This window comes from Terrapene carolina, unplaced genomic scaffold (assembly GCF_002925995.2).
Source record: "Terrapene carolina triunguis isolate 2854851 unplaced genomic scaffold, T_m_triunguis-2.0 Scaffold85, whole genome shotgun sequence".
Taxonomy (NCBI): domain Eukaryota; kingdom Metazoa; phylum Chordata; order Testudines; family Emydidae; genus Terrapene; species Terrapene triunguis.
In genome coordinates, this window is record NW_020664436.1 from 59213532 (window position 1) to 59226221 (window position 12690).

At 43.3% G+C, this 12690-nt stretch overlaps 1 protein-coding gene across 1 annotated transcript in view; it reads left to right on the forward strand.

The window, feature by feature from the left end:
• Window positions 1–12690, forward strand: part of TRDN (triadin) — a 291579-nt gene that overhangs the window by 90357 nt on the left and 188532 nt on the right. The window contains exons 8-10 of the mRNA XM_029911016.1: window positions 2241–2300; window positions 7328–7384; window positions 11584–11643. Of these exons, the coding sequence (XP_029766876.1) occupies window positions 2241–2300; window positions 7328–7384; window positions 11584–11643 (177 nt within the window). The remainder of the gene's footprint in view (window positions 1–2240; window positions 2301–7327; window positions 7385–11583; window positions 11644–12690) is intronic.

A 12690-nucleotide genomic window follows, 5' to 3' on the forward strand; every position in this document is an offset into this window, starting at 1 on the left:
TTCAAAGTAATGCACACTGGAAAACATAATCCCAAGTATACATATACAATTATGGGGTCTAAATTAGCTGTTTCCACTCAAGAAAGAGATCTTAGAGTCATTGTGGATAGTTCTTTGAAAACATCACTGAATGTGCAGCAGCAGTCAAAAAAGCAAACAGAATGTTGAGCATTATTAAGAGAGGGATAGATAATAAGACAGAAAATATCATATTGCCTCTATATACATACATGGTATGCCCACATCTTGTATAATGCATGCAGAAGCGGTTGCCCCATCTCAAAAAAGATATATTGGAATTGGAAAAGGTTCAGAAAAGGGCAACAAAAATTATTGGGGGCATAGAACAACTTCCATATCAGGAGAGAATAATAAGACTGGGACTTTTCGGCTTGAAAAAGAGATGACTAAGGAGGGATATGAGAGAGGTATATAAAATCATGGCTGGTGTGGAGAAAGTAAATAAGGAAGTGTCATTTACTCCTTCTCATAACACAAGAACTAAGCGTCACCCAATGAAAATAATAGGCAGTAGGTTTAAAACAAACAAAAGGAAGTATTTTTTGACGCAATGCACAGTCAACCTGTGGAACTCTTTGCCAGTCTGTTGTGAAAGCCGAGACTATAACAGGATTCAAAAAAGAACTAGATAAATTCATGGAGGATAGGTTATGATGGAATCCACTTCAAGCCAAGGGGTGTGGCAGCACCCCCATTCCCCTAGTTTCAGCACCTATGTGGTCTGTGCCAACAGCAAATTACAGAACTTCCCGTGCTCTCTAGTATGTTGGGAATCAGAACCAAAGCTCCATCCACTGCTGGGTGGGAAGTAAATGGGTGCTGTGCAGCTGGAGCCAAGGGCTAGGTAGCTCACACAGCAGTACAATGGGGATTCTGACTCCTTACTTCTCTGCACCTGTAGTCCAAATTACAGTTTAGCCCCAAATAAATAGTCTAGCTAGTGAGCTATAGCGGTAGCTATGCCACATATTTACTGTGAAGTCATTCTGTTGTTTGTTTTTTAATGAACAACTTCTCTGTAAATGGAGGTTCACTGTTTTTAAAATAGCTGTTTTCACATTGCAATACATTCAAACAATTCTGGACTGCTAGTATACTTCACTCTAAACACAGTTTCACTGTGGCATATCTGAGATCCCTGTGAGTTCCACTGTGTCCATGATTATATATTTAAATACATTTCATTTGCGAGATTTGAATCTGTGGCAAATACACAATATTGTATTCTAATTTCTAATTATCTTCCATTATGAAGATCAAGAAAATATTTAATGAGGGGGTGGGGGAAAGATAGAATAGACGTGGAAAATAATTAGCCACCCACATAAATGTTTTGTCATTTAGTTAGAGCAGGAGTTCGCATTCTCCCTTATTCTGCAGCAATCAGCCTATTGTTGAAGGAAGCAAGAGGCTCAATACTCCCTGCTTTCTTATTTTTGTTTCCAGTTATACTTGGAATTAACATTCCATAACAGATCTCGTCTGTTTCCTCTTGTTTGACAAAGGAGCTTTACCATAGTCAGGCGGTAGCTCCACGAGAGTTAAGCTTGAGACTAGGTTACTGGTTTACAACTGACTTTTCTAAGTGCTCCAAAATCGATATGCTTACTCAGATTGTCTTGAAAATTACTTTGCTGCACAGAGGTCCTAGGTAAGGTTTGTGGTCCTAGTCTGAGGTCATCTGAGCAAGGGGTTTCTGGGATACAGCCATCTTAAAAAATCATGCAACGCCAAAATGTTACAGTGCTTATTTTGCGCACATTGTGTGTGTGTGTGTAACTATTTCTCTGATCTTCCTCAAACTGATATCATCTGCTCAGAATTGATCTCAACTAGTTTCCAGAACCCACTGCCCCTTTGAGGGAGGAATATTTTAAAAGGTACTCCAAGAAAAAGTTGGATCTACCATGTGGCTCAAGCTGAGCTGGTAAATCATAGAAAGTCATCTGCACATGCGTAGGCAGCCTGCCCTCAGAATAAGTAGGGGGCTGAAGGTGATATGTTGTGGTCATTGGAGCCACACAGCACCCCTTTACTGTGAGTTTGAGTCCTGCACTTGGCAGTTTTCTGAGGATGTGTTACGGTGAGTATTCAGACAGGTATAGTACAAATTAGCAGCTCAGAGTCACTGTTTGGTTTTGTGTCTTACTGTAGAATTATTTTAATTTCTGAGTTTGTGAAATCTGTTATTAAAAATATAAATGTTTATTTCTTCATAGTGATGTACAAAGACAAATCTGAAAGACCAGAAAAACCTGAAAAGAAAGAAAAACCCATAGGTAATTATTTCTCTTCATGATCTCTCAATACTTTTCAGGGTACACCAGGCCTGATTCTCCACTCCTTTGCATATCATATAGTCCTTGAAACCTGTGAAAAGTCAGCGTAAACACTGTGGGCCAGATTCTCAGCTGGTGTGAAGCAGTGTATTTCCATTGAAATCAGTGGAGCTATGCCAGTTTACACTAGCTGAATATCTGGCCCAAGTATTCTAATTTGGTTGCATTTTACATGCATGTTGCACAGGTGACGATGCCTGCATCAGATGCAAGGGAATGGAGAATCAGGTCCAGTATGTTTGAATGACACAATAACCTGCAAGTATAAAGTATATTAAATATGGGTATTCAGGTAAAACATGGCATATTCTCTGATTATTTTCAAAGATAAAATTTAAATAAAGTTAGTGAGGTGGGAAACATGAAAAAATGTTTAAAATTAGATAAGGAATAAGCAGATCTGCAACATAAGTATTAGAGAATAGGACTAATTAATTAGTTTGAAAAACACTTCGAAGATGGATCAGTGCTAAATAAATGTAAACCATTATATTCTTTTGAACATCAGTAAAAAATAACAGCTTTTGAAAATACAGGTGTGTGTGTACTGTCTTGTAGGCACACAAGTGCATGCATACATTTCTGTATGTCTGAATAATGATATGCCCCCCATACCAGATGTGTACAAGTGTTTTCACATACACATACCCAGTTTGGTATGCAATTAGTCATGTACACCTACAGATGCTCAGATTTGCATGTGCATGTTGGGTATTTGTGTGTGTCAAGTAAGCATGCACAAATGCATGGGTGCAATTGCGCATGCCTAACTTCGAAACATTGGAACCCACACTGTACAATATTCCAGTGGGTGCATTGTGGAGGGATTATTGCCTGATCTGGGTGCGTTAAGAAGTGAGAGACAGAAACCCATTCACAAGAATGTGCTTTATTTTTATTTGTGAAATAGAAGCTTAAAATAAAATAAAGTGCGGTAGTTAATATGCCCTCACAATTACATGTGTAATTAAACAGAGGGTGGTTTTATCATTAGTAGCCAATAAAAATTGTTGTTGTTTTTTATCCAGGCTTCAGAAGCAACTGCATAATTAAAAAAAACAAACAACAACAAAATTACCTGATTGCAGCATTCTTAGGGCCGTTGTTCAACTTGTCAACTCTGTTAGCTTGACTCTTCTTGATTAGCTACTCTCATGGTACCACTGTTGTGTCATCAAGGCACATTGTATTTCGATAGGGTTCGGAAATGAAAACAGACATGGGAGACCTTAGAGATGGTGCGTACATCTGTTTACAGACTCTAATCTCATGTTGCATACGTTTTGACATCTTGAGTGGTCTCCGTGACCTCTCCAAATGCTCACTGTCATATGAACTACTTCATTGGTACCTTTTAACTCCAGTAGATGACTGTTCTATGAAAATGCCATTAAAATACATCCAAAGCACAAAATCTACTCACGTGCCCTTTATGTTGATGAGTTATAATAATAAAACCCCTATCGTTATTATACCTGACAATCAAAAAAAAAAAAAAAAAGAACTTGCCTGAGGTGAGTGGGAAGGTAATATTTGTATGTCTGGATTATTCTGTTTTTCCATATAAAAATTTATAGATACCTTCCAGTATAATTAGATTTCAGTGATTTCATGGACCTTCAGTTCTTAAAGGTCTTAACCTGGAGGTTAACCAGCTATGGATGTGCTATTGACAAAACAGCTTTTGGCTGAAATAATTTGAACACATAAACAAAGCTTAGTGAGAGTCAACAAGTCTCACCAGCAGTGAAGCTGGCATTTAGTAGAATCACATCTTTGGTTTTGGCGTGACTTGTGAAAACTAAACACTCTTTTATTTTACCTCCACTTTTTGTTTTTTTCACCCTCTAAAAACAAGTCAGCCTGAGACAGAGCTTTGCTATTATCTTCATTTAACATGGGTTTACATATTGAAAATAGCAAAATGCTGTCATGAGGTGAATGTGTTAATTTCCCCAATATTTTTATTGCGAAAGTATCTATGCAGTGGTAAGACCGGCAAAATTGCAATCTGGGCACAATTTGTGAATTTGTCAAACTTTGCATGAACTTCAGTGTTTGCATTCTTACTATTATTACTATTGGAGCAGATCTAAGATTGTAATATATTTTAAGGCCGGAAGGGACCATTATGATTATCTAGTCTGGCCTCCTGCATAAGATAGGGCATAGAATTTCACTCAGAATTTCCTGCATCAGGCCCATAACTTCTAGTTGAGGTAGAACTACTCATTTATTTTGTGCTCCAAACTGTGCTTGGTGCTTTTAGGGCAGGGGCCTGTATTGTGTGTCTGTAGAGAGCTTACAGTCTAATGGTTCTGTCCTACAAACATCTACTGGTCCAATGTATCACTTACAATGATATCAATAAATCCTTTTCCTTAGTAAATCCTTTTACTTTTTATTTTTTTTGTTAAGCCATTGGTGTGATCAGTGCTGTTCAATACTGGGAGAAAAGTCAGTCCTTCCCTAAGAACCTTATAATGTAAATGGACTGTAAAGTGAAAGTCTCTAAAACTGCCACTGGTTTTTTGGCTGCTGGTAAAGAGAGGAACCACACTGGAATTTTCAACTCTACAACCACCTTTGGGCTACAGAATGTGACTTGGGCTACTGGCTTAAAAAAAAAAAAAAAAAAAAGAGAAGTCCATGTAGTGCCTGGCCTCTTCCTGGCTAGTTTTCTCTCCATCTCCATATATTAATGATGGATTATATGACTGTTGTTACTTTGTACTACTTCCAACCAAAATGAGGGCTTGTCTTAACTTACACACCTATAGCGGGTGTCGATTTAGTGGGTCTAGTGAAGACCCGCTAAATCAGACGTGGGCAAACTACGGCCCGTGGGCCACATCCGGCCCACGGGACTGTTCTGCCCGGTCCCTGAGCTCCCGGTCGGGCCCCTCCCTCACTGTTCCACCTCCCCCGCAGCCAAACCGCTGCGCAGGCCGCGCTCTAGCCCACTGCTCCCACTGGGCAGCATGGGGAGCACAGCTGGCTCTGGCTGGGTGTCGCAGCTGCGAGCTCCTGCTGCTGGTAAGGGGGCATGGAGTGGGAGGGCTGGGTAAGGGAGCGGGGGCTCCTGAGGAGCAGTCAGGGAGGAAGGGGCGGTTGGATGAGGTGGAGGTTCTGGGGAGGCGATCAGGGAATGGGGAACAGGGAGGGTTGGGAGTGGGAGTCCCGGGGGGCCTGTCAGGGGGTGGGGGTGTGGATAAGGGTCAGGGCAGTCAGGGGACAGGGAGCAGGGGGGTTGGTTAGGGGGCGTGGGTCCCGGGAGGGGGCGGTCAGGGGACAAGGAGCAGGGGGGATTGGATGGGTTGGGGGTTCTGAGGGGGCCAGTCAGGGGGCGGGAAGTGGGAGGGGCAGATAGGGGGCAGGGTCCAGACTGTTTGGGGAGGCACAGCCTTCCCTACCTGGCCCTCCATACAGTTATGCAACCTCAGTGTGGCCCTCGGGCCAAAAAGTTTGCCCACCCCTGCTCTAAATCAATGGCAGAGTGCTCTCTGGTCGACCCCGGTACTCTAGCTCCCCAAAAAGAGTAGGGTAAATCGACCAGAGAGCGTCTCCCATTGACGCAGCACAGTGAAGACACTGGGGTAAATCAACCTAAGCTATGTCGACTCCAGCCATGTTATTCACATAGCTGAAGCTGTCACCTTCAGCCCCCAACTAAAACCTCTCCAGCTCATCATCAGAGATCTACAACCTATCCTGAAAGATGATCCCTCACTCTCACAGATCTTGGGAGACAGACCTGTCCTCGCTTACAGACAACCCCCCAACCTAAAGCAAATACTCACCAGCAACCACACATCACTGAACAAAAACACTGACCCTGGAACCTATCCTTGTAACAAAGCCCGATGCCAACTCTGTCCACATATCTATTCAAGTGACACCATCATAGGGCCTAATCACATCAGCCATACCATCAGGGGCTCGTTCACCTGCACATCTACCAATGTGATATATGCCATCATGTGCCAGCAATGCCCCTCTGCCATGTACATTGGCCAAACCGGACAGTCTCTACGCAAAAGAATTAATGGACACAAATCTGACATCAGGAATCATAATACTCAAAAACCAGTGGGAGAACACTTTAACCTGTCTGGCCATTCTATGACAGACCTGCGGGTGGCTATCTTAAAACAGAAAAACTTCAAAAACAGACTCCAACGAGAGACTGCTGAGCTGGAATTGATATGCAAACTAGACACAATCAACTCAGGGTTAAACAGGGATTGGGAATGGCTGAGCCATTACAAACATTGAATCTATCTCTCCTTGTAAGTACTCTCACACTTGCTTCTTATCAAACTGTCTGTACTGGGCTATCTTGATTATCACTTCAAAAGTTTTTTTTCTCTTACTTAATTGGCCTCTCAGAGTTGGTAAGACAACTCCCACCTGTTCATGCTCTCTGTATGTGTGTATATATATCTCCTCAATGTTTCACTCTATATGCATCCGAAGAAGTGGGTTGTAGCCCACAAAAGCTTATGCTCTAATAAATTTGTTAGTCTCTAAGGTGCCACAAGTACTCCTGTTCTTATAGCTGAAGTAGCATAACTTAAGTCGACTTACCCCGGTAGTGAAGACAAGCCCTGAATGTAACTCTCAGTTGTGAGGTGTCTCAGGCTGTGGAACTCTATTCCAAGGCTGCCTTCAGTGTGCCCTCTTGCAAAGGATCATGCAATGTCAGTGAAACATAATTTTCCTCCTGACTAGAGCTTTAAATGAGAACTCTGATGAACTACATCCATAAATGTCACAAAATGTGAGATCTGTAATTTGGGAACTGTCTTGTGAGTTGAAGTGAATGATAGCTGAATGTGCCCAGTTCCTCCTTCATACAATCAGGCCCTAGCATCCAGGTGTCAATTGAAATAGTTTTTTCCTTACTCATTTGATCTGAACTCTTTGTCTTTTTAAATAAGTACAATATCGTGTCTGTTTATTTCTAGTTGCTCACAAAACCAAACCTGAAAAACAGGAGAAAGCTGAAAAAGCACCTCCAAAAGGTAATTATTGATTAGTTTTAGATTTGGGTTTTGTTTTTTTCTTTTTTGGGTATGGAGGTCTGTTTAGAGTGTGTAGTTGTTTCAGCATGACTTCTCTGATGATAAACTAATCTTTCTTCGGGCCTATTTGGCTAGGGTTGCCAGGTGTCCAGTTTTTGACCGGAACACCGGGTCGAAAAGGGACCCTGGTGGCTCCGGTCAGCACCACTGACCGGGCCGTTAAAAGTCTAGTCGGCGGTGATGCGGGTCTAAAGCAGGCTAGTCCCTATCTGTCCTGGCACTGTTCTGCGTCCCAGAAGCGGCCAGCAGGTCTGGTTCCTAGGCAGGGAGGCCACAGGGCTCCGCCCACTGTCCCCCACCCCCAGCACTGGCTCTGCACTTCCATTGGCTGGGAACCGCGGCAAATGGGAGATGTGGGGATGGTGCCTGTGGGCGAGAGCAGCGTGCAGAGCCTCCTGCCCCCCCTCCCCGCCTAGGAGCCGGACCTGCTGGACGCTTCCAGGGCGCAGCGTAGAGCCAGGACAGGCAGGGAGCCCTCACCCCTGCAGCACCACTGGCCAGGAGCCGTCCGAGGTAACCCTCATCCCTGTCCTCACTCCAGATGCCTGCATCCCCAGCCATGGCCCTCACCCCCCCCTCACACCCCAACCCCCTGTCCCAGTCCAGAGACCCTGAACCTCTCGTCCCCGGCCCCACCCCAGAGCCCGCACCCCTAGCCCAGAGCCCATACCCACTCCTGCACCCCAACCCCCTGCCTCAATCTGCAGCCCCCTCCTGCACTCTGAATCCCTCATCCCCACCCCCCAGCCTGGAGCCCCCTCCCGTACCCAAACCCCTCATCTCCAGCCCCACCCCAGAGCCTACACCCCCAGCCCAGAGCCCTTACCCCCTCCTGCACTCCAACCCCCTGCCTCAACCCGCAGCCCTCTCCCACATTCCAAATCCCTCAGCCTGGAGCCCCCTCTTGCACCCAAATCCTTCATCCCCAGCCTCACCCCAGAGCGTGCACCCCCAGTCGGAGCCCTCACCCCTGCCCACACGCCAACCCCCTGTCCCAGCCCATTGAAAGTGAGTGAGGATGGGGGAGAGCGAGCCACTGAGGGAGGGGGAATGTAGTGAGCAGGGGCAGGGCCTTGGGGAAGGGATGGGAAAGGGGACGGGGCCTTGGAGAAGGGGCAGGGCTAGGGTGTTCGGTTTTGTGTGATTAGAAATTTGGCAACCCTATATTTGGCTAAAGGCCTTGAGCAGTTCCTGTCTTAAGTTTTGTACAACATATTTCTTGCTTAGTTCTCTTGTTTTGTAACAAACCATTCCATGAACCATTCTTGCATAGCTAGAGTAATGAGCAACTGAGTATTGTGTTTTTGTTTCTTGTTGTCCACTTCTCCAAAATTGGATTCAGGGATTTGACTATAACAAAGGCTTTCTCTCTTGTATCAGTTTTCAGTTTAGTGGGGACTTTTCTGAGATGGTGTTTACCATCTCTTGCTTTGTGTCTTCTCTTATATCCAAAAATAGCTGTTAATTTTCTTGCTTTTATTTATTGCAACAACCTTTTTGTTCTAGCATGTGATCTGTGCAGTTTTTCACTGATAGAAATTGCACTTTTCCTCTCTAGCAAGGCAAATATGCCTTGGATAAAATGTATGAATCTTCCAATTACCACACATATTCTGGGGCAACAGGGCATGAGGGGGTGCGTTTCTAGTATTCTTTCAACTGAAAATCCTATCTTTAAATATACTTCGGAGAGGAGACTTTCCAAATCAATTTAGCCTGCTCCACCAATTCATTTTGTTGACCATAGCATTTATAATTCTTTGATTGACTGTGGGTTCCTACATATTTACTTTTGTCCTAAAGACTTTGCTTTTTGGGGGATCAGATTCTGCTTTACTGGGTTGGGTTAGGGTACATCTTCACTGCCTAGACAAGCTGGGCTCATAACTGAGTTTTAGCCACAACTCCTCCCCCTTTCCACCCACACAGAAAAACAGCTGATTTGGGTTGGACGTGCATTAATCCAGGGCTATATGACTTGGCTGGGAATATCAGTTAGACTGAGCCTGGGCTCTGATTTAACTCTGGCTGGTACCCACTTATTTCGCTGTGATGACTCAGGCAAAATCAGTCAAGTGCTGATTGTCCTGCAATGTCCTTCCCAAAATTCCCTCCAAAGGACAGACATCGACTCCTGCAGTTGGCACAACTGAGTGGAAATGAATCCTAGAGTGTATCCAAAGAACCATGGGATATGCCCCAGACACACACAAGTGAGTGCAGAATGAGTGAGGACATGATAACGTGGGTAGGGCTTTTTAGTGCAGACGCTCACACCCATGCTAAGTTAACCTAGGTGCTTAGACTTGGGTGCTGATCACCCAGGTTGACTCTGTAATGAATATGTAACCTTAGTCTCTAATCTTTGTCTCTTCCTTATTTTTTAGTCAGACTAGGATTAGATCTGGAACCATTTATATGCTAGTGGAGTGAAAATAGGCTCTCAGGAATTAATTTTGCTTGATTTTGAAGCTGTTCAAACACAGTGACACAGTGGATTGGAATGTTTGAATCAGACTTTATTGGGATCGCATTCTGCTAAGGAAAGTTGTGGAAAAAGGAAGTGGGAGTGCGGAAAAATGTGAATGAAAACATGAATATAATAATAAAAGGCAGCCACTATCCAGTATCTCTTTGAAGGAGGGGATGCAGCAGTTCTTCTATCTTAAATGTGTAGCACAAACTTTCCTTAGCTAGAAAAGTATGTTTTTTAAAATTGAATCACCCTGAAGTAAATCAGGGGTGGTCTTCATAGAAAATAAAAATTCACAAATTCAATTTAGTCTTGAGAATGCAAAAAAACCCAACTCTCTCCACCCCAAACTCCATGAAGTTCAGACTGTATGCTCTGCCTGTCTATCCATCCCGGGACTGGCCAACATATTTTGTGAAGAGTTCTGCTTGGTTAACTGTTGGCGCTTTGGCTGTATTAGTAGCTAGGGAGACATTCCATTCCATTTCTCTCTAAGAGCTTGCCTACACTTAAAACGCTGCAGCGGCACAGCTGTGCCACTGCAACTGTAGCAATGTAGACATGATCTACATTGATGGGAGGGATTCTTCCATCAGCACAGGTAATTCACCTCCCCGAGGGGTGGTAGCTAGGTTCATGGAAGGATTCTTCCGTCCACCTAGCGCTGTCTACATGGGGACTTAGGTTGGTTTAGCTACGCCACTCGGGTGTGGATTTTTCACACCCCTCACCAACTTAATTAAATCAACCTAATTTTGTAGTATAGACCAGGTCTAAATCCTGGGGGAGGATTCTGTGCATCAACAGTTCCTGTGGATCTGCTTAGTGCACATCTCATTAATTTGAGCTGCCCCTCCCTCAGTGTGTGTCAGGCCACTTCTCATCTTATCTGAGGTTTGTTCTATGTCATGTCAGTTGCCAGTAGTGCTAAGGGTCATTCCAGCAGCTGGGGATCACAGGGGCATGGGGATGCCCAGGCAATGCATGTAATGCCAGCTGCAGGGAGAGATTGTGGTGTAGGAGCCATTATGATGGTTCTAAACCATTTAAATTTCCCCCTACTCATAGGAGATCCTATGAAGGCTGAGTAAGCAGACTTCAGGGTAGCTTTTTTCCCCAGATAAAGGGGCCCAAGAACTTATATTGGCAAGAACACCATCTAAACACATCAGCTAAGAAGCATACACCCAAAAGACCATAACATTGAATGTCCATTCCAGAGTGGAATGTGTTAAAAGAGAATGTTGCTGTTATTTAGCTGCCACTTGAATGAAGTGAAGATAACTTTCAGGGCCGTTTTGTTCCTGTAAAATATGGCTTAATGGTAATCAGGGAGAGGAAGGAGAGAAGTATCAGAGTAGAATATTGATCTGCTTCTGTGTTGCAGAATGAAACCTCATGGAAAAGTGATTTAAATCTGCATGCCACCTTGGAGTTCTGTTTGATAGCTGCTAAAACATCACCAATTTATATGTGTGTAACTGACTCATACAACCCAGAGCCTTTTTTTAAAAGAGGGAAATATGAAGTAAACTGTAAATACATGAAATAGACACAGGTTCATGAGATGTGTCATGATCCTGTGATGCTGTGTTTTGGCAACTCTTTTTCTTCAGTTTTCACAGCAATTTTTGTAAAGAAAAGTATAATTTTTATTGATTTTTAGTAATTCAAAAAGACAAACCTGAAAGAGAGGAAAAAGTTGAAAAGAAAGCTCCTCCTAAAGGTAACTATTCCTTTTCATTACATTTTGATTTTACAACAGTTTATGCTGAAAAGTTTAACCTTTATTTTGAGTAAGCAGAGAGTGAATGTATCTGAAAGTAAGCTATATACTGGCAATTTTGATTAAATAAAATATACTTGTTGTATCTTCTTTAAGATAGCACAAAAAATAGATTGTTTAAGATAATCAAAATAAAACCATGTGCTACTGTATCACAGAGAAAGTCGAGAGCAGACTTATTAAGTGTCACTTACAAGATCAACCAGGAATTTTAGCAGGGGTGTTGGAACAATTTTTATAGTGTGGGTACTGAGAGCTATTGAACCAAACTGTAAGCCCTGTATATAATGGAAACCACTTCAAGCCAAGGGGTGTGGCAGCACTGCCAGTATCTCTGGTTCCAGCACCTATGAATTTTAATAGTGTTGTGACTTTGTTTGGAGTTAGGAATTGGCTGTTGTATAAACAGTAGTTTTCTGGTGTCATCGGTAATTTCGGTTTCCATATTGTTAAAATCAGTTTAATACGCCCAGTGGTTTAGTGGGAATTTCTGTGCCACCACATTATGGGACACATGAGTTTTGCAGCAACTTCCAGAGTTCTGCCTCAAGGTTAAATAAGCTTGAGAGTTTCAGAAGTAGCACACTTGGAGAGGGCTAAGTTCTACCCTCAGGCACATGCCCTCAGCTCCCATCAACTTCACATAAACAGAATTTGGAGCTTGGGCTCTGAAAAACCAAGTTACTTAGTGCACACTACTTATAATGCTCCTGATGTAGCTTGAAGTGTCTGCTTATGGCTTGATTAGTTTTCCAGACCTGAAGAAGAGCTCTGTGTAGTTCGAAAGCTCTTCTCTCTCACCAACAGAAGTTGCTCTAATAAAAGATATTATCTCACCTACCTCATCTCTCTAATATCCTGGGACTGACCCGGCTACAACTGCATGTGTCTTGATTAGACATGTTCCCTATTTGGTGCCCCATCCTGTAAAGTGCCTGACATTCCCACTGCAGACTGTGTATCAGATTGACCCCTGAATGACTACAT